The sequence below is a fragment of the Prionailurus viverrinus genome, chromosome C1, assembly GCF_022837055.1.
Source record: "Prionailurus viverrinus isolate Anna chromosome C1, UM_Priviv_1.0, whole genome shotgun sequence".
Taxonomy (NCBI): Eukaryota; Metazoa; Chordata; class Mammalia; order Carnivora; family Felidae; genus Prionailurus; species Prionailurus viverrinus.
This window is the reverse complement of record NC_062568.1, coordinates 155,628,542-155,652,456: the sequence shown is the minus strand read 5'-3', so window position 1 is coordinate 155,652,456 and position 23,915 is coordinate 155,628,542. Positions and strand designations below refer to the sequence as shown.

The window sequence follows — 23,915 nt, the reverse complement described above, 5'->3', positions numbered from 1 at the left end:
TATAGACTTTCAAATGTTTGCTAAGAATCTTGTGAGCTGATTCTAATTGGTCCTGTTGGGAAAGCTGCCTGTCCACTGCTGCCCAAAATTGTTTGTGGCTGTTTGAAAATGCCCAGGCATCATGACAGTCAAAATCTTTCTCTCACGGGGCCTTAGCGGAGCCCTCAAAGGTAAACTTGAAGCTTTGGAAAATAATCACAGTAGTAATTCTTTGCTCAGAATATGTTTGCCAAATGTATTCTAACCTGAAAGCAGGTAAGAACCCCAGCTTCACTTCTCACTAACTCTGTGGACTTGGTGGAGTGATTCACCCTTCCTGAGCCCAGTCTTTTCATCTGCTGAGTGGTGATAAGAACACCTACCGTGTGGTATTGGCATGAGCATCTGATATCATATGCAAAGTATAGTAGCTCATAAAATGACATCTGCCACTATTGTTATTATCACCATTATTGTTAGTATTCATGTTTACTTAAAATAATTCTCTTTCCTTTCCTAATTTGATTCCTAGAAGAATCTATCAGAAGCCCGTTTTTAAAAAGATGTGTTCAAAATGAGTGAATAACTCCAGAAATAATTCCAGATATAGGATCTAGAAAACAGGATATCTAAAAAAAAAAAAGAGGCAAAAGGATCAATGGCAGAGAAACCCAGGATTCTAAAGGGGGTAAAGACTACCAGATAGGTTACAATGAGATACCACCTCACACCTGTCAGAATGACTAAAATCAACAACACAAGAAGCGTTAGGGAGGATGTGGAGAAAAGGAACCCTTGTGTACGGTCGGTAGGAATGCAAACTAATGCAGCCATTGTGGAAAACAGTATGAACATTCCTCAAAAAATTAAAAATAGAATTACCCCATGATCCAGTAATTCCACTACTAGGTATTTACCCAAAGAATACAGAACGCTACTTCAAACAGATATACACATCTTTATGTTTATTGCAACATTATTTACAAAAACCTAATTATGGGAGCAGCCCAAGTGTCCATGTATATATGTATATATATGTATACATATACACAATAGAATATTATTCAGCCATAAAAAAAAAGAATGAAATCTTGCCATTTACAACATCATGGATAGAGCTAGAGGGTATTATGCTAAGTGAAATAAGTCGGTCAGAGAAAGACAAATGCCATATGATTTCACTCATATGTGAAATTTAAGAAACAAAACAAATTAAAACAACAACAAAGGAGAAAAAAGAGAGAGACAAACCAAGAAACAGACTCTTAACTATAGAGAATAAACTGACGGTTATCAGACCGGAGATAGGCGAGGGGATGGGTGAAATAGGTGATGGGGATTAAGAGTACACTTATGATGATGAGCACTGAATGATGTGTAGAATTGTTGAATCATTATATTGTACACCTGAAACTAAGATAATACTGTATGTTAACTATCTTGGAATTAAAACAAAACACTTAACAAAAATTTTTAAAAAGGAAATACACATTTGAGATGTAAGGGATATCACATACATAGGCACACACAAACACACACTGATAAGCCCAAGTGTATGAAAATCTACATGACTTAATCTTTGTGATATCTCATGAGCCAAAAATAAAGAAGTAAATAAGATACCTAACAACACAAACTAGGATTTGGTAGTTTGGATGAAGAGCAAGGTGAAAGCAAGCAGAAAACCTTAATAAAAGGAAGACTTGGCCCCTGTATTCAAGGAACTCGTGATTTGGTTGAGAAAAGAGAACAATCTTAAAGGAGAGGGAGAACAGGAACCTAAAAATTCTTTTTAGAGAAAAAGGGAACAGAAACATTGTATGGGCCTTCCTACCTATGTCTCCTAGAGGTTTCCTATGAGCTATTTTTCAAGATTCAGAAGAAAAAAACTTGCGTGTGTTTAGCTGACAAAATTAGCTGCACGCATTCCATAGAAAAAGGAGAATCATGTTTTTCAGTTAGAAGATACCACATAGATAGACCAACTCTGATCGTACAGATGAGGCAACTAAACTTAAAAGAAGCCATATGTTTTTCTCAAACACACACACCCCATGTGGGACCAGAGCTAGTCTTCTTTTTTTTTTTTAATTTTTTTTTCAACGTTTATTTATTTTTTGGGGGACAGAGAGAGACAGAGCATGAACGGGGGAGGGGCAGAGAGAGAGGGAGACACAGAATCGGAAACAGGCTCCAGGCTCTGAGCCATCAGCCCAGAGCCCGACGCGGGGCTCGAACTCACGGACCGCGAGATCGTGACCTGGCTGAAGTCCGACGCTTAACCGACTGCGCCACCCAGGCGCCCCCAGAGCTAGTCTTCTAATATCACTTGTGTGTTCTGGTGAATGCCCAATACTAAATTAGCAAGATGGTACTAAAGTTGCTTGAGATGAGAATATCATAATTAATTTTCAATGTTCCATCAATGAATGGGGATAATAAAGTAATATTAACCATCAACTACTTGTATAGTGCTTTCAAAAGTGTCCTTATCTTATTTAATCCTACTAATGTTGTGCTGATGAGAAAATTCAATTCAGAGACGTTTACTGAATTGTCAAGGGCAAATAACCAGTGAATAGCAAATCAGATAATTAGGCTTAAGTGTCCTGACTCCTTTCTTAATGTTGGAAATTTTTCTTTTTCATTATGACTTAAAATTTTTTGTAGAGCGCTTTGGTGAAATGATTTTGTTTAAAATATACTTTAAAATATTTTAAATTACATATCTAATATCTTAGCAGTGGTCAATATTAATACAATTAGCAAATTAGTTATTTCAGTTTTCAATGAAAATCCTGCTGAAGGGAGAGTAACAGGAATATTCAAAATTACCATGGTGAAGACAAAATCTGGGATAAGGATAAGGCCATGCATATCTAATTAGGGCTACACAACCTTTAAGGCAGTGATTCCTCTTCAGAGCTTGTCAATGAATCAATATTACTTCTCCAAAATTTTGAACTAAAAATTGATTTTGTCACAACAATTCTTGAAAATTCTAGGTAAAAAAAATGTTTCAATAGTCAAGGATTGTTGAAAATAAATATAAATAGCTTTTCCTCTAAAAATGGCTTCCAAAGGATCTTCTAAGGGAGAAGATTCCAAACCACTGATTCATGAAAATCCACTTGCAATTTTATACACATCTCATACTGCTATTCAATTCATGTACACACATCCAGAATGGAGGCTGGTTTGGTATGAAAGAGTGGCTTCCAACAGACAAATACTTTAGTGTTTTAAGATCTCATTTCCATCTTCCTCAATAAAGCTAGAAAAATGCAAAGATAAATGTCATTAGTTGCTCCAGACTTTTCCCTGTAGAGAAATACAAGCTATAAACATCAATAGAGCATTTTACTAATAGCTTAAAGTGTTGGCTTAAAGCATCATTAATTTTACATTTGTAACAAGATCTGTGAGTGTATGCCTTGCATTTTCACTGAAAAGATGCAATCATTAAGGTCATCCTTGCTGCTTTGGTTCTAAGTTGCAAGGCAAAGGTGTAGTACATGCAGAAGTGTAAATATGTATGCATCCACACACACATGTAACGTAATAACATAAAGTTACATAATAGAAAATAACAGAAAGGTATATTCTAACCATTTAGCTCATTTGTGTATAGCATATTGTGCTTTTCAGGTGGAGTAAATCCTTTTATTGACTTTTAAATAGCTTCATTTTAAATCTTTCTGGCTGGGTCAGCACAAAGGAAAACAGAAGCAAGATCTTTGTTGTAAGGCAAATGCATCACTGAATGAGTTACTCGTAATTAAAAAAATAATAATAACCCTTTTACTTTCAATCTGGTTTTGGTGAGTAGTCTATGCTGCCCCTCTTCTGGTCAGGATTGTGTTCTTTTCTTTTACCCATGTGATGGCAATATTTTAAAATGATTGCAGCTCCTCTTTTAGTAATTCTATCCCTGATTATGTTGTTTCACTATTACGGGCATATAATGAGCTGTCAGGCAATTTTGGCATTCACAGGGAAGTAATTATATTGACTTAGCTCCAGTTTTAGATTTTAGCTTTCTAACCAAACATGGAAAGTCATGAGGTTCCTTGAATCATAAAGACTCTCTCACAGTGAGAATTCCTAACCTGTGTCCATAAATTTCCAAGATGTCCACAGACAAAATTCAGGAGGGCTGTACAGTCTCTGACACAATGTAAAAATTCTCTGTGCTTTTTGTGAGGAGGGGATCCATTCCTTTCATCTTATTATCAGAGGGGCCTCTGATCCCAAAGTGGTTAAAAGCCAGTGTTCTATCAGCTATGTTCTACTTAAATCTTATTTTTAAAGGCTCCAATCAGTGGTAATGGTTTCAGAATTATGTTCCTCCAATGTTCTTTTCAAAATAAAATGGAAAAAATCTTAGATATTATATTCAAAGCTTTCTTTCCAATATTGTGTAAGAATATTAGACATAAACACTGATTATCCACAGATCTCCCTTACTTGGCCTCAGAAATTTCCAGTAGACTAATGAGTACTCTTGTTCTAATTTTTTTTTTTTTTGCTCAGATTTGGACTTTAAGATTTTCAACCTCCCATTCCATACAAACCAAAGGGTTAAGTGTTAGTCATAGAGAGTATGACCTGAACTTTGTCTTCAAAATGTGTGGTAATAGCTCTATGATTGGGGTACTACAGACTGGCATGAACTCAGAAAAAACACAGGCCAACAAAGAGACATTTGCCCAGAGTTGGACTGCTTTTTGATAAAAATCATTTTTCAGATTAAATAAAGCTGCTACGGCTCTGTACACAGACCAAATATGCAAAAATCCCATAAAAGACAAAGTTTGGTAAATTAGTTCTTTCTTACCAAGGCAAGTGTCTGGAAGTGTGAACTTAAGAGGAATTATCACAGACTTTCAAAGGTCTTGGGAGAAATAGACTCATTCTCTTTAGATAGCCCTTTGAGAGACATACAACCCCAGGGCCTCTTATCAAGAGCAAAATAAGGATTGGAGGCATCAATAGAAAGATGATACTTTCTAAGAAATTGTACCTCCTTATTTGTGAATAGGTTTATGCGATTATGGAAGTGGATCAGGGCCCATGGTGATCCAGGCATTGTTGTAGTGGTAGCACCACATTTTTGTGCAGTCAGACACAAACTGGCATTCTAGTGCCTGCCACTTTGGGAAATGCCCGAAGGATGTCTTTCAGATCCAAGATCCCACAGATGGCCTTGTCCTGCAAACCCTCAGATCCATAGCCATGTGTCTCAATGGTCATGGCCCTTGCCCTAAAGCAGAGGTTCTCATCTGAGCAATTAGTATATTTGGCAATGTCTGATTTCTGATTGTCACAGCTAGAAAAGTATTACTAGTATCTAGTGGGTAGTGGGCAGGGATACTGCTAAACACCCTGAAATGCACAGGACAGTCCCCAAAACAAAGAATTATTTGGTCCAATGTGCTGAGAGGCTGAGGTGGAGAAATCCTGTCATAAGCTCATGCCACTTTTGCCCATTCTGAAAGGAAGTTATAGACTTATGCTCTATTTAGACCTATACTACTCACAGGGCCACTAGAATTTAGTTAGTTTGAATGCTTTGGAAATTGCAATTTGGGGCAAAATGCCCTCCCCTTCCCAACTAACATCAACTCCTTTCTCCAAGACACAGGTTAAATGTCATCTCCTACAGGAAATGATTTCCTATTTTAGCATCACCTCCCTCTTATGCTTACTCTAATAGCAGCTCTGATCAAATTATTTCCTATTTCTCTACTATATTATAAACTCATTGATAGCTGATTTTTCAGAAAAAAATCCTTGTGTCTTAACACCTACCAGAATTATTGGCACATAACTGGTACAACAACAAACATGTGTTGAAGGAAGGAATAAGCCCAGAGGACTGGCTTGGATTCTGAGTACCCAACCTCCAAACTGGGTTTATTCAAAACTGTTATGGTGAACACAACAACCTCCAAGGATATCTAAGGATGTCTGACCCCATGTCTGACTGAGCAATGACTCATTTTATGGCATGAGGTTCTACATTGTGATGGTTTAATTTCTGGTGGTTAATTTCTTGATTAACAGAAGGTAACAGAGTAAAGACTATAGAGACCATAAGACCTGGTTGGAAGCCTAGGACCCCCTGGGAGAAATCATGGACAGAGCTCTCCCTAAATACCTTTCCTAAGAGGAAGGAAGGCAAATCTGATGCACTACTTTTATGAGTTTGGCTTAACAGCCTATATTCCACAGAACATCTCCCTTCACTCAAGAAGGATGAGGTGATTGACCTGAATTAGCACATAGCACAGGGGAAGCCCAACATTTGTTTCTACCAATAATCAGCTGACACCAATACCCAGGTACAAATCTATCAAAGGGTCTGACTACAAAGACAATTCTTTGGTTGGCTATGTGTAGATTACACTAGAATACACACAAAAAGGGGATGAACTAAATTGAGAACAATTTATAAATATGCTTTTGTATTAAAGACAAAAAATCTGGGATTATAACATGAATGGATATCATGTTGAAAGTGGGAAAAGAGCACCTCAGATCTACAGTAAATCAATGATACTCTGTACTGTACATGATTATGGAATATAAAACAAAATGGTATAATCATCCAGTTAGCATAATGCTGTTGCATATTACATTGTGCTTTTATTTGACAAAGCACATCAAATAGGATTTCAGAAAAACACTTAGCACAATTATAAATAAAATATTCCTGACATGAGTTGGCATCAGGAAAAAAAGACAGGAACATTTCAGAACATTCAACTTTATTTTTCATTGACAAACACAACATAAAAAACATACATTTATTAAATACACAGACTATGACTTGAATGCCATCAAAACTTTGATGTAGTTTTCATAGTCTCTTTTACTCTCCACAATACTGAATACCAGCCTTTAAAATATACTGGAAGATATGTTTAACTATACTTAGGTATCTCCAAAAAAACTTTACACAGAGATGACAAAAGTATATGTTCCCACTTAACCAAGTGTATAGGGATAGGATGCTGAGTAGGACAGATGGAGAAACATATGCTTTCTATACTGAGCTTCCCATTATGATTAAAAGTGCCAATGATTTCAGTTCTTACTTAAATATACCACATAAGTAGTACTTACACTCATTTATTGTAAACGGATGAAGATAATCAGTGCCTATTTTTAATTTGTTTGTGTAAAGAAATGTTCAACTTTATCTGTACATGAACATTTGGTAAAAGAGGGAGAAAATAAAATATTTCATATATTTATATGAATAAATATGTATAAATAGATTTCATATATATATATATATATATATATATATATATATACATACACACACATGAAAGGAAGAGAATTTAGCTGTCAGTGATGACTTAAGTGAACTGAACACCTGCTCTTACAGAAAAGAACACTGGCCATCTTTGTCTCACTGACACTCAACTGTATGAAGATAAATGCAGTCCCTTCCTTTCTTTGATTCTGAGGAATGGACTAAAAGAATGAAGGATTTTAACAAGTTGGAAATGTATGTTTCCTCCATGTCTTTCCTTACATTCTCTACCCCACCTCCATCCTTCCCTACTCCACATAAGTACCTTTTCAGTAGTCAAAAGAACACTGGAGTATAAGTCATATGCATTTTTCTCTGCCTAACATTGCAGCTTTTATTTCTACACAAACTGAAAACATATCAAGAAACTATTTTTAAATAACTATTAAAGTTTGGTGATTGGCTGCCTTTTGTCTAGATATCTGATTCACTTTAATTAAAAGGCCAACATACTTTGTTTCTAAAGCAATTGACAAAGGAATTTAAGAGCTGCACTTACGAAAATAACTTTAGAGGTGGAATTATCTCCCAAATGTTCAAAAAGCTTGAAAAATCTAATTTTGTTCCTCATGATGATCTCTTTCCTTCCTATCTTTACTCCCATAATAACATTTTTCCATCAAAACAGACTTTGTAAAAAAGAGACTCAGATCCATTTCATGTATTAGGGCAGAAGCATACTAAAAGTACACACTTGTTCTCTGTCCTCTTAAAAACAATCCCAGTTTTACCAACAGTAAATATCTGTTACATTCCTTCTGCTGAGAAAATGAATAAACTGGAGGCAAGGCTTAGGGTGACAGTCTCATTCTTAATGAAAAAATATATAATCCAGTAAATATTTGGGTTGTTGAGAATATGCAACTGATTGATTTAAAATTTCTGAAAATTAAATAATTTTCATTCTCAATGAAGAAAATGAGAGACATATAAATGAATATGGTTTGTATATGATTGAACTGTTTTTCTAGAGAATCAAAATATACTCAGCTTATGGTATCATAATGTAATGGTTTACAATTCACCTTGTATGAATTATAAACCTTTAAATAGAATCTTTGTTTAAGGAATTATAAAATAGAGAATATATAAAGTAAAAATGCTGTTTTCTTTCATTCCTTAAAAGAGTAGAGAACAGGGACAGTGAGAAAGGACGTGTTAAGTAGTGTGGAGTGAAGATATCTTTCCATCTGACTTTAAAATGAATTGTTGATCTCCTTGTGAGACAAAAATTCTTTGATTCTAGACTTGTTCAAGTCTTTCAGAGATAGACATAGTCTCAGTTTTCTCTTTTTTCACTTTGAGAGTAAGGCCACCCTGCACTATTCTTTTTACTTTCTTCAGTTTTATTCAAGGTGGACTCAATCCAAAAGAGACATTCAGGGAGGACATGTGAAAGGTTTTACTTGATCATTGTAGATACGAATTCCTTGTAACATCGAAACTGAAACTTTTTGGGTAGGAGTAATTCAGCTGAATATGAACTTTCTCATGAAATTAGTATCCATGTAAATGCCAATATAATGGAGTTTTAATTTTACAATTTCCCCTAATTCTCTGTTTCATGCTTCAGTAATCACTGCCTATTCGTTAGAATAGAATACTGAGCTGATACAGTTTTTAACAAATGTGCATGCGAGCTTTAGGCTGATTCTCAAAGTTTGTAAATTGGCTCTATCAAAACCTATGTTAGGAAACATCACAGCTATGTACCACCTCTTATGAGAATTTTATTGCAACTCAGAAAAACAGTCCTCTGGACGTAGCCACAGTATTAAAGAGTCTTCATTTTTTAAAATGATATAATCTCATTCATTGAACAATTCTTCACTTTTATTTAAACCTCAATTTTAGCAGACTTTGAGAAATATTCAAGCACAAAACCAGCAAGAAACAGCATCACTGCATATTTGGCATGATTGATCATCTAAACGTTTCACATGGGTAAATCGTAGAAATTTTAGTTTCTCCACATTAAATTTTTATCTGTTCGTACAAATAATTACTCTGTAGTCTTTCTGTGTCACTCATCTTCTGGTATCCTGTTTATCTCAAGAAAATCTTTCAAGGTTAAAGGATTAAAAAATAAACAGGCAATATATATGGCTACAATTTCAAAGATCAAAATGTTTCTACTTTCTGTCTCTGGTTTAATCCCAATACCAAAGAACTATTAAGTGATTGTTGACATGGGGAGATTGAAAGTTAATCACAAATTAGGAGTCAAAAACAACAAAAATATAAAAAGTATCAATAAATAAAAGGTCTAATTCACTTGAAAATCTATTATTAGAATATTGCCACAGATTGACCACCTTTTAAAAATAGTGATTTGTCAGAGTTTCTAGTCCGTCCATTACTCAACATCAGCATGGCCCCGGGGTCTCTTTCAGCTAACTTTTACATGAGCTTACTCAATTCTATTCTATAACGTGGTCAAGAGATCTTTTATGCAATAAAGAAGTGTTAAGTAGAAATATATGTTCACTTTTTGATTCATAGCCATTTAAATCTGTCACAATTAAACACAGTTACTTAGAATATCTTGAGATACAGCATTACGTAAATTTCATAAATATTAACACATTTTGTTTCCTCCATTTAAATAGTTTTAAGATATCCACCACACTAATTTTATCTGAAAAGTAAAATGTTCTTACCGGATAGCATGCCATCATTTTCTTCTACAACACAGCATACTGTATAAACTCATCGTTTAGAAAATCAGCATTGCTTTGTAAAATCTACAATAGACGATTTTACACATATTTCTACATTGCACTCAGTCACTTCTTCCCATGTGGTTTCCTAGACCTCTATTATTTTTAACCAATATTGTCAAGTTAGGAATTGTCACAATTTATGCACACATTTTCTTTTCCTGCTCAGATATATATATAGATCAATTAAGTATATGAGAATGAATTTAAAGGTCAATAAACTTAAATTTGGAAACAAAGGTTTTTCTACAGTGACTTTAGATGCCTGCTTCCTAACCACATCTAGGGCCTTTGCACAACATCTCTGAAATCTAATCTCAACTACCATCCAAAGGCTAAAATCATTTGGGACTTACATTTCTTATCTGGTTTTCTCTGGATGAACAAATGGTTGCCTAGATAACAAAAACACACCATTTATGTAATTTTTCCTTCTCTACTTCCTTTTCAACCTTGTTCAAAAGCTGCTATTTGTCCACTCCTACCATGTATCGCTGGGAAGATATTTATTTTGTCATTAAGGATAAGTTTGAGGCTGTTTTGTCTTTATGTATTTCTGTGCTTTGAAGAAAAGTGATATTTCTTTGACAGTAATCTCCATTACCATTTGGAAGTATCGGTCTCTTAAATTATTAACACAAATAAAGCACTTTGTTGTACAGCAATATGATATTACACATTTGAAGATAAATTCATATTTCTGTAATTAAATAGGCAGAGATCATTCACTTTATCAGTTTTATGGACTGTAATGGCATGAAGCACTTCAATCATATGGCAGGTGCCTCACCGATATGCACTGAGTTTTGGCAGACATTTATTCATTCATTCACTGAATACATTCTGAACACTTCCTATGTTTCAAGTGTTGGGCTAGGTGCTGGAAGGAATAACCCAATGACACTCATACCAGTTAAATTCATTCTGTGTGTGTGTGTGCGTGTGTGTGTGTGTGTGTGTGTGTGTGTGTGTGTGTGTATCTGATTATAACCCAGGACCAGAGGACCATTCAAGAGGTAAAGCTTCTTTACTATAAGGTCATTTAAGTGCACTTTTTTTTCTTGAAAAAGGAGGTAGTTTTGTCTAATTCTTCATGAGGTGACCTGTGGGAAACCCAATTCTATAGCATAGAGAGATTTTACAATGGGGCTTTAGTATTAGGTTACTTATCATCATTTTTTCTAAAACATAGGCAGTACAACCGCCATGAATTACATAGGCACTCTCAGCAGATCTTGTTTCTCACTCAGCTTAACACTTTGCTTTAAATTGATTATTCCTGATTGACCTGGGATGGTTTACATATTAACCTAATGCATATATTGTACCTGTTGAAATCAATTCTTCCTCAAATGCCTACTAAACACAGGGGAAAAAGTAGTACTATAAAGAAGTATAAAATAAATCTTAATTTTTTTTTAACTAGGAATACAATAAGGTAAGCTGTAAATTAAGATCTTCATGAGAAAATGTTAATGAGTTTGCAAAATGAATGCTCCAAAGAAAACAAAGAGCATTTTGTGCGGGTTCAAATTAAAAGATTATTGTGTTTGTTGGGGAGATTCTTTTTTTTTTAAGTGCAACTCTCAAAACTTAATGTAATGATCTACTTGTGCCCAAAATATATCAACCTTAGCCATCAAGGTTTGTACACATGTAGACTATAAGAAAAATATATTAATAATAAATATTTAGATAAAGAGGGAACAGAGAAAGTGCTGTGAGGGGTCAACCTTATTAATTTTCTTATTCTATAAATAGGCCAAATTCTTTATGGAACCTTCAAAATATTTATCGGTCTTAGAATCAGAGTTAGTATTTAGATATTCCAAAAGACTAGAGAATACTTTTGGTGGAACAATCAAGGAAGATAATTAAGCACAGTACCTATATTTAGTTCTCCAATCAGTTCTTAAATAGCATTTTGAAAAACCACTACATTGACTCTCAAGATCAGATTCATGAATCTTATCCATGCTTGTAGGAATTAAAAATGTATTAAAAAAGAAGAACATTTAGTATTTGGATAGTCACAAATCCCACCATATTTGAAATAAATGGAATTGGCTGTCATTTAGATAATGAGTAAACCTAATTACCAATACAACCAAAACTTAAACTTTATACGTTCAGCAGATAATTTATAGATTGAGCAATATTTACATCAGTACCACCAAATATTGTATACATTATATGTTTTTATCCTAATGCAACTTTTTAAAAAAATATACGGGGAAAAGAGTGACATGGAGAGAAAGAAAGAGAATACAGAAGACCAAGGTCTTTGAACAAAAGCAAATCTTTGCCTATCTTTGATGATCTATGCATTCAATCCCCCAAGTACTCAGTATACTGGAATATTAACTTTTCCTATCCCATCCCCACCACAGACCAAGATCATTTATAAAAAATGTGTTCATCTCATAAATAATCACATATTCAGCTACAAATGGCAGAGACCCAAAAACATTAGACTGTCACTAATATATTTTCCTTTGTTTGTATTTCAATACTTTTGGCACAAAGGGGATTATCTATGCTTCTGAGACCATTTAGCCTTATATCAAAATTCTCCTTCAATGCATAAATGGTGGCATGCCAGAGATGCCTAAATTCACAGTAAGGTTTAGGGCTATTTGTTGCCAAAAGCTGTGAACATGCAAGTTGATTAGGTGTTCTCTTTCATGCTCCTGTCTGTATTATTTCATTGGATAATGAGATAGGCTGCCCTTTCTGTCCATCATTAGAGCAGCTGGAGACAGCATTTGCTACCTGGCAAAACTTTCGAAGAAGGATCTTTCTTAGCAGCAGATAAACCCAGGGATCCAAGATCTGGTTCAGTGAAGCCAGGCGAACAGCTATTAAGAAGAAGTTGCATTCTTTCAGCTTTTCAGTGTGTGTCTTGCAGTGCTCAACAGATGTCTGATTGAAGATCATTTTCAACATCATTATCTAAGAAAGAGGGACAAATAATTGTTCCAAAGATTAACAAAGTCACATGTATTTCCTCTGCACAATACTTTGCACATAGCTTACAGCAAATTGGTTGTTGGACTGAAATGATTAATTCAGGAAAAATTTATATTCACAGGACACAGCCCTGAATGAATACAAGACATTCCTACAGATTTTCCCTCATTTTTGGCATTTGACCTAATGCAGCCTTTTAAAAAGTACATGTTCTCAGGATCTTGGTCCTTGGTATTTAAGAAGCTTGAAATCTCAAAAACACATCTCAAAATTAGCCAAAGTCATCTGTCTTGATGCAGAAAGTACCAATGGGTTGACACCCTAACGAAAGCCAACACTTCAACAAACCAAAACAAATTTACTCTTAAACTTCAGTAGTCCTAACTGAAGCAAATTACAGAAAAAAAAGTAGAAGCAAGAAAGGAGGAAATAATACTTATTCTTAGCATTTTCTGAATCCATACAATTTGCCAGGACTCCATCAAGTTCTTTATATGCACTTAATAAAAAATTAAGAGAGACAGCATTACAGTTTCCTTTTTACAGTTGCTGCCAAGGTTTAATGATGTAAAATGGCTGAGCCAGACTTCAACGAGGTTTCCTAATACCACTTGACCTATAGGGCTTTGTTTTTTTTATCTCTCCCTTCTCACCATATACACACACTGGAATGTAAACTTCCGGAGGGCAGGATTTGGGACTATTGTTTTCCCCACTAATATATTGCCAGTACCTAAACCAATACTTAATAAACAGTGCTCAATAAATATTTGTGAATAAATAGGTAATATGACATATATATAAATATAATATTATATGACATATATCATATAAATATATTTATATATGAATGAATAGATATTTGTGATTTCCATAGAAGAGAAAAGAATGAAGGTTCATATACCTCTGAAAAGATATTCAAGCTCATTAATAATCAGAAAAGTGCAAATTATGAGAAAATAAGAACCATTTTACACCCACTAGTTTGACAAAAATGAAAAAATGAGACTTTCCCAAATGTTAGTATGGATGTGGAGAAATGAGGACGCTTTTACACACCATTATCTGGAAAAGTGAACTGGAACACCCACTGTGGAAAATAAAGGCACTGAAGAGGATGAGACAAACGAAAGATTTGAAGAATCTTGTTTCTTGAAGAAACAAGCACTATTTCCTCTGCTACCTGCAAGCAATCCTCCTAGGGATATACCATCCTGAATTCCTGCCCCGGGAGTTGTGCATAGGACTGTTCATTACAGTGTTATTCACAACAGCAAAAAATAAACAAACAAACAAAACACAGAAACAACCCAAACACAGGTTCACATTAGCAGACAAAGAAAGGTGCTGACTTTATAACTGGCTCCTGAATTCATCTTTCTAATTGTGCTGCACGACTCTTAAGCACTTGAAATGTGGCCAGGACAAACTGAGATGTTGGAATATGTAATGATTTTATAATGAAATGATAACATTTTGATATATTGTGTCAAATAAAATGTATTATTAAAATCAACATTACTTTTTTTTTACTTTTTAAAAATGTCACTACTAGAAAATTTAAAATTATATATGAGGCTTTCATTTGTTGCTCACAGTCCATTCTATTGGACCCAAGGTTTCTTGTGAAGCCCACACTTATTTGGATGTCTGTCCTTAGGTCATATATCTCAAATTGAGGTCAACATCTCTGAACATCTAAAACACTGTGGACCACAAACCCACAATCCCAGCAATGGCACTTCCTCCCTTATACAGTCATGTCAGTTTTCTTCAAATCTTTCCTTTGTCTCATCCTCTTCAGTGCCTTTTGCTCTTGTTCCAATCTCATCCTACTTCAGCTCCTTCTGTCATCTGAACTATGGTTAACAATAGACACCCAGATGGTGCATACCAATGTCAGCATATGACAGATTCATCATCTTAACTAAATTCTAGCTCCAATCAAACCCGCACCAGCTATAAAAACTTCAACTTGGTCTAATTGGACAAATTTGACCCACAGATTCTTAAACCAATCACTGGCAAAAGAGACAGAAACTTCCAGGTTTTGTTTAGGACAAATTCATCCCCTAGGGCTTAAATCATGGTCCTTGACCACATTACCACCTAATACCTGAGCAAATTATGGTGATATAAGCAAATAAGAACAGGGGAATGGGTAGACAACCCACAGATAGTCATATATTCTTACTCTGTAATTTCTTTCAAAGGAATTGTTTCCAAGGGATTTATACAATAAAAGCAAAAACAGCTGTATAAATAAGTCAATATTTAGCGAAGCATTATCTATATTAGTAAGAAACTAAACACATAAATTTCTAACATCAGGAGTAAAGTTTAATAAAATATTGCTTATTTGTATACTAGTATATGTAAGAATTGGGTGAAAACAGAATATAAAGTAGATTATGTATATAAAGCTATATTGTTATTATAATTAAATTCTGTGAAATACATAGACTTGTGGAAGGCAATGGAATTATTACTATTAAGCAATAATTTACCATTAGATAATTATTAAATTATTTTAAAAGTTGTATGTACATAAAAACATTTCAAACAATTTATGAAATTCTTTGAAAGGAAGTTGATGATAACTGCCTTCATTAATAAGCACGAATTATTATACACCAATTTTTTTTTTAAATAAGTAAATCTATGTCAGTGTCTTCTGATGCTGGCTCATAGTCTTGTGAACTGAACACTACCTCTCACTGCATACACAGATGGCCCCCAAAGATATCTATGTCCCAGTTCCTAGAACCTGCAAATATATTTTCACACATGACAAAAGGACTTTGCAGATGTGATTCATGATAAGGGTCTTGAGATGGGGAGATTCTCCGGGATTACCTGGGTGTGTTCAGTGTAATCACACGGTCCTTAAAATCTGAGAATTTTATCCAGCTGTGGGGAGAGGGAGATGTGTGTACAGAGAATTGTCAGTGAGATACAACATTGCCAGTTTTGAACATAGAGGAAGGGAGCCATGAGGTGAGTTAAGGAATGGGGATGGCTTCTAGAAACTGAAAAAGGTAAGGACATAATTCTCCGAGCTCCTTCAGAGCTTCTAGAAAGGAATGGAGCCCAATGGACACCTTGAGAGTAACCCAGTAAGACTCATGTCAGGGTTCTAACATACAGAATTGTAAGAGAAGTCGGTCTTGTTTTAAGCCCCTAAATTTATATTAATTTGTTAGAGTACTGCAGTAGAAAACTAATACACCCACAGAGTGAGCTCTCAAAAGAGGTGGAGAAGGGATGGGGAGGAAGTTGCTTGAAAATGATTTACTGTCTCTGATAGATTAAAAACATCTCAGCAAGCATGTTTACTTTGTTCACTTTTATTAGGAAACTTTTTTTTAACATAAAGTAAAAGTAAACTTCATCCTAACTCTTATTTAAATTACCTCAATTTCTAAGTCTGTAACATGTAAAAATGAATTCTTGTTATTCTATCAGTTAGATTTCAATGTGTTTGATTAAAAGGGATAAAATTTTATTTTCAATTAGGTTGCTTTTAAGAAAAACATACATCTATTATTTCTTTTTTCTCCCTTTATAAACTACTGGAAAGGTTATATCTAGCTCTTTTAACCCCTCACCTCATCCAATAATTAAATATATTTGACCACCTACCATCTTTCAGGAAGTTCTCTGGGCCTGATCTAGAACGATCTAAAAACTCACTTCAATTACATTTTCATTTTTTCAAATATAAAATAAAATAGAAATTGTCCAACTTCTTATAATCAGGAAAATTTACAAATTTACTAATTAAAGTGGGATTTCAGTCATTTTACACAGCCCTCCTTGATTATTTTAAGTTTTTATGGGGTTTAAAAATATAAATTATTATTAGACTATTATAGGTTTCATATGCCTTACATTGGTTAGTCCCCTGTAATTTCCCATAATTTACTACGGACAATTCAGTGATTATGAAATTATGAAACCAAGCTCTGTAAGCAATAGTTGGCGCATGGGGAGAGACACTCCAGCTTTTCCCAGAAATCATGAGATGTGCAATATGACAATAACTACAATTAGGGACAGAAAGCATGATACTGTCATTTCCAAATGGCAGCAGGGATGGAAGTAGGACTCCCAAATCCATCTTATTTTGAACACAAATGCAAATTAGCATCCATCTGTTGATTTCCCTGTATTTTAGGAGCTAAACAGTGATTACAATTTTTGCAAATATTTTTCAGACATTCAGACTTTGGAAGAAAACCTTTGGCATGAATATGTAGATTTCTAGTAGAATTCATTTTTCCTATTAGTCCAATTCAATTCCTTACAAGGGAAAAGGGACAAATAAAAACCAGCGTGCTTAGACAGCACAGAGTCTACTTTTTTGGCAAATGCATGGATAATCTGCAAGATTGCTCTGTCTGAACAGCCTCTTGTAATGATCTGGTCAAGGGAGCGGTTAAGACTAATTCTGGGGGCCCTGAGAGCAGCTTTCCTGCCAGCATCTTCCCCAGGCTCCACGTGACTCTCCCAGGCCTCTTGCATCTCCCCGTTTATCAGCAGGAATAGAGAGCTCTTTTTGTGCCCGCGATAAACAGAAACCCAACTATATCAGCATCCCCTAATTTCTCCATCCCTGCCTAGGGTCAAGGGCAACTGCTTTGCTCCATCTAAACGAAAAAAGTCTCTTTCCCAGTGATAATGACCTTTTCAATGTGTAAAGCACTAACAAAGGAGATGGTTTTTAATATGCTGCATTTGGATTTTGTTTTATTGAAGCAGGATTTATAACTACACGTTTAAAAATCTTTGGTACTTCACTGCTTGATTCAAAAATGCCTTGGGTTATAGGTCATAAATATCTATTGAAGATGATAAATGAGTAAACCCAGAAAAATTAACTTGTAGGGGAGGGAATAAAATTGTGTGAGAGAACTTTCCTCACAGCCAATTTTCATCTATGATGTTTTGTTTTCCATAATCCTTTGTTGTTAGGCTATGGAGGATAACCTGCTCTACTGGAAATTCCCTCTATTGTTTAATAAATGTACTACGTTATAATACAGTGAAACCTGTCTGGGCCCTTTAAATCACTTAATTACATAATTTGAAGGATTATCATGGGAAGAAGCTTCACTGGAGACTTAAGAAATAATTGCAGACTTTCCAGTCTGGTTACAACTCTGTTCTCCAGTTGCCAAATCACCTCAGCATTCTAGACTCTACTGTTTCAGAAGCTTCTCCTGCCTTATCTAATCTGAAAACTGAAAACAAACAGCTCATAAATGTTTAAAAAGTTACTAGAAGTCATGTTATTGCATCTTTTATGTAATTTTATAAAATTCTTCAAAATAATGACAAATGAAGAATCAGAAGAAATAAATTCTACTGCTGGCCTGGCCACCGTGTGTGATTTTAGGCAAGCCATTTACTCTCTATGCTTTAATAAACTCACTAGGAAACCAAAGGGCTGGCCTGGAAGGCATCTTCCATATACCTCCATGGTTAAGTTTTTTCTTAGCAGTTCTGTGGCAGAGCTGGAACATGAATAAGGAGTTAATGAGAAGAAGAAAAGAAGCCAAAAGGTAAAATATGTAAACAAAAGATAAAATTACTCTTCAGGAAAACCCCAAATGTGTCTTTTGGAAAACAGCAGAGAGAGGAAAATTACAAAGTTAGAAAATGGACAACTGAATAGTACAAGGAACTAGATTCATAAAGCTTTAGGGGAAGATTTTTTTAGAAGTAACTGACTTTGTCAAACACTGACCAAGAGTTAGAGAACCCGCCATGAATCTGACTCAGCTCTGTGTCTAAGTTGGGGACCAGTTAACTAACTTTGGATCTTAAGTTCTCCCTTCTCTAAAACATGATTAATACATGCTTGCTGAATATCTTCTCCATCTAGTATAGTGCAGTTGCAAAAATTAAAATGAGATGAGAATAATTAAGGTCTTTGATTTACAATGAATACCTCTTCCCAAGCCCCATGCTATTGCACTATTGCATATGCTTCCAGAAGAGAATCCTCTGACGATCAGGGATAGAAGAAGAGTGGATGCTTGAGGAATACTAGGAAATGAATGCATTATCTGTATGTCTGCTTTCCTTACATTTCTACCTGAGTGTTTTTTTTTTTTTTGAAAGAAAAAAATTTGAACTTCAAAGGTGTTTGGTAATGCAGAACCATTAACAAATCATTGCACAGGAAGACCTCCAAATCTTAAAGAAGCCTGCATTCTGTCACCACTTTATTTGGTACCTAAGAATTACCATTTCCTGTCAAGTTGCATGAATTGTAAATTCTGTGTGATTTGGGTCAGTATAGCCCATTGCATATGTTATGTCTAGATAAATACCTTTCTATTAGAACAGTAAAAAACATGTCGGTAACTAAGTATTCAAATTCTGGCTGAAAAGGGAAAAGCAAAATCTACACTAAAAGTATGTATTCCTTAGATTATGGGTGATACATTAACTTTGTGATACACATGTCAGAAGAGCTACCTTCATTACTTTTCAAACCTTTACATCTCAGTTGTCAAGAGAAAAGTCTAGAAAATATGTCTTTGTCAAGGTTTTAAAAACATTCATCCTTGCAAATATTTAGATGTAAAACAGTTTCCTTTTTTCTGCCAAAATACAGTTGCATTTAAATCCAGAATTGCTGAGTCCTATTACCCACTCAGAGAACCACAGTCTGCCATAGTTAATGACAATTATAGTGGTGTGTGGTGACAGTACCTATACTTGTAGTGAGCACAGCATAACATATAAACTTGTCTAATCACTATGGTGTACATCTGAAACTAATGCAACATTGTGTGTCAACCCTACTAAAATTTTTTAAACAGCAGTCAACTGATTAAAGAAGGAATCAGAGACGTGGACTAAATTTTGTGTGCAGGGATATTTACCTCAAAAGAAAATTAGGAAAACTTAAAAGGCCAACAGTAAGGCACAGTTTAAAGTCTGTGATATCCACTGATTTGCATAGTATATATGAGATATGCATAATACATATGCATTTCAATGCTGCCATTTAAAATGATGTTTTTGAAAAAAAATTTAATAATGAGGAAATATTCAGGATGTTAAAAGTAAAAACAAATGTTTATTACATAGTATAATCGAATTTTCAAAACATCTCCAAGTGGTGGGGTGCCTGGGTAGCTCAGTCGGTTAAGCGTCCAACTTTGGCTCAGGTCATGAGCTTATGGTCCATGAGTTCGAGCCCCATGTCGGGCTCTGACAGCTCAGAGCCTGCATTCTGCTTCAGATTCTGTGTCTCCCTCTCTCTCTGCCCCTCCCTCATTTAGGCTCTGTCTCTCAAAAATGAATAAATGTTTAAAAAAAAAATAAAAATAAAACAAAAACATCTCCAGGTGGGAATTAGGGAGATTTATATTTTCTTCTCTATTTTTTTCTTTGTTTTCCAAATTCTCTGCAATAAATGTGTTATTTGCACACTCGCAAAAGAAAAGCATTGAATTTAGAGTAGTTGGTAGCTTCTGTATAAATAACGTATTAAATAATTTATTGATAAGATGTTAGTGTCACAATCCATCCTGGAACCACCACATGGTCATTTCAGTTTGAATTCTTAGGTAGTCGATATGTGCATAATTTAACAACCAATAGGTAAACAGTGTGACACTCTATAATTGATCAAAACATTTAATTTAATCATCAAATTCATTACGGCTTATTAGAGAGAATGTGATGTTTAGTGGTCAATTACTGGCTTCTGTGAGTCATGGACAGTACATTGAAACATATCCCTCCTTGTGCCACAGCCTGTATGCAATGCAGGCTGACTGTGGTTCTAACCTGATATGATAAATTCTCATTTAACTTTATTTCATGTCAAAATGACACTGTCTTCTCGATCTATGCTGTGAGAGGACTTCATCTCACAGGGTATCCACAGAGACACATCTTGTATGTGGGATGGACACTGGGTGAATATGAACATATTGGGGTCTCTCTGAATTCATGGTCCCCAAACTTATTTCACTCCCTAGTCACCTCTCTCTCTCTCTCTCATTCTCCACAGTGAATGAGAATAATTCTGTGATACAGAATCATTCACACATCTTCCACTGTCCTTCACCTCACAGAGGAAACAGCTTTTTGGGGGCCTTTCGCCTTCTTGCCATCAAGTTCAGCATCTTTTGCTAACCATTCCTCCTTTCCTCTTGTTCAAAGAGAAGAGGTGTTCCATCTCCTACCTAAGACTAACGTTCTATCTGTGCCCCGGATCTTATCCATCATGAATGTCAAAGACCTTACTTTTTCAATTACCTCCTTCTTCTTTACCTTTAACTTTTGGCTTTTTCCCAGTATCATATTAACATATCTAAATTTCTCCTACCTTGAGAAAATAAAACCTTCTGCAGAATTCTCACATCCCTGCACATACTGCTGCAGAAGTTACAGGTGAACTTCTCAAAAGAGTGTCTATCTTCCTTACGTTTATTCTTAAACCTATAATAGCCTGGCCTTAGTGCCCACAAATACTCAAGAAGCACTGTTCCCAAGGCCACCACCAAGGCTTCAAAATCCACCAGACACTTACAAGTCTTTCTTGAAACACTCTCTTCTCTAAGATTCAGGTTCCCAAATGTACTGGTTGGCATTTCCCAAATATGCCCAAATATTCAAGTTGCCATTTGATTTGATTTGATTTTCTTACTAATTTTCCTGCTACCTCTCTGGGTGATCCTTTGCAGTCTCTTTTATGGCTCCCGTTTCCCTACCCATCCTGAAAATGTTAGCATTTTGGGGTCTTATCTTAAATAATGGGAGGCTGCCTCCTCTTCTTGCTGTGCATAAACTCAGTGGGTGACCTCTTCTACCCCGATGACTTCAGAATCCATCTATGCGCTATAGGCTATACCTCTTCTCTGAGCTCCAGATCGATTAATTTATCTGCCTATAGCACAGCTCTGCCTAGACGTCTTACATCCAACTCAACAGGCTCAAAAGTAATATTATTATCTTCTTCAAAGCTGCTTCTCCACCAATCTTCCTTATTTCAGTGAACCCAATTCCCTAAAACAGAAACCTAAGAGTTATGCGTGATTCATCTCGATTCATTCCTCTCTGCTTCTCCCTCCATTCCACCCCATTATCCATATTCCTTACATCCAATCACAAAGTCTCCCATTAACTTCCTAATATTTGTTTAATCTTTCACTTCTTTCATCTTCATTCCTATTGACCCTAAACCCAGACCATCACCATCTCCTGTCTGAACTACCACAATAGTCTATTACAGGATTTGTTACCTTCCATTCTGAGCCCCTCCATCCTGCTTACACAGGATGCTCCTAAAACGGGAATGTTACTGCTATTTCCCTTTGAAAAGTTCTGCAATAGCAAAGTCTGAAGTCTTTAAATGAACATGCAAGGCCCATCACCACTCAGCCCCTGTTGAGCTCACATCACCACTCTTTACCCTCACATTTATATTCCAATCATCTTGAACCTCTTTGAGTTCTTTAAAAGTGCCAGTCCCTCTTGCTTCTGCACTTTTACAATATGGACCCCCAGGTCCTTCAACTGCCATTCCCATCTTTCCTTGACCAGTCCCAATGTATTTTTTTGTATAGGCTTGAAATGTCAATTTATTTGGTATCTCCCTTGACAAAAGCCCAGCAGGCAAGTTTTAATATGGACTCCCCAAATTCTCTACTTCCTTTATCACCACTAAACATTTCGTATTGTTGCTTGTTTTTAATTATCAGTCTCTCTTAATACATTAACATTATTACAAGAGCAGGGATTATTTCTGTCCTTTTAGGTTTACCTGAGGAAGCAGCTAACAGAGAATACATTACAGTGTATATTCATAAATAATTTTGAATTAATCAATGAATGAATGGTAGGACGAGTACCCCCTACCCATATGGGGGTACAGGATTCTAGAGTTTTTATCTAATGTACAAATCCACTAATATATATTCCTATTCAAGACTGTGGTCTTATTGTTTTTGTTGTTGTTGTTGTTGTTGTGTTTCTGCTATTATAATTACTCAGAATAACAGCTTCAATTTAGGTACTAAAGGACTTTAGGTACATACATCTTCTCATCACTCATGATTTTAAGTAGAATGTTCACAGCTACAGTAGTAACCTGGAAGAAACTGGAAAGCTGGGCTGGAGAATCAATAGGAGAAGCAAATATTTAAAGTAAAACATATTGAATCAATAAGAAAGAAAGAATTCTTGTTATGTATTTAATAACATTTTTTTTCCAGAAATATAGCTCAAGACAAAACCCACAATAAGACATGCATAACAACACGGTCTTTAAGAAGGATATTTACTATCAAATTTATAATTTATAGTAAGTCAAAAGTTCTTTCATTGTTAAAAAAAATGTTACATAGGATTCTAGTGTTCCTTGCTTAAACAATTCTTGCCCACAAATATGAAACGGTATCTTATACCTATATTATATTAAGTATTTAAAATACCCTTGAGAGTATCACAGATAACACATAAATAATAGTTTAATTTATTTGTAAAATTCTCTGTCAATGTTAGGCTTCTAGTCAGCGTTAGCATAGGAACTTCCTAACATTTCACGTAATTCATTTTCTTTTTCCCAATACAAAACACATCTTCGTAAAATTCACCAGCTTTTTCTATAGTTAACTCTTGTTGTGTGGACTGTAAATAGAGGCTAAGTAATTGTGCAGTGCCAGACCCACAATGGGAGGGGCTTAAGGTGTCTTGCGTTGGTGTCACTTTTTCTTTGACATTAAAAAGAACATTCTGTGATTTCCCAATCATGACAGGATGGTCAGTCTCCAATGCATCAACCCTTCTGAAGAGAACTGTGTTCACTAAGTTAAACCTGCATTTTTGCTGCTCGTGTGAGAAAGCCGCAATTAAACACTTCTGCTGACTCTTTCACCTTTTGGGTCTACCAAGTA

The 23,915-nt window shown here is 35.3% G+C and overlaps 1 protein-coding gene across 2 annotated transcripts in view; it reads right to left on the bottom strand.

The window, feature by feature from the left end:
• PTGER3 (prostaglandin E receptor 3) overlaps positions 1 to 23,915 on the bottom strand; it is a 180,360-nt gene that overhangs the window by 135,235 nt on the left and 21,210 nt on the right. For both annotated transcript variants that reach the window (XM_047873162.1, XM_047873161.1), the window contains exon 2: positions 12,796 to 12,975. In XM_047873162.1, coding sequence (XP_047729118.1) covers positions 12,796 to 12,975 — 180 coding nt within the window. The remainder of the gene's footprint in view (positions 1 to 12,795; positions 12,976 to 23,915) is intronic.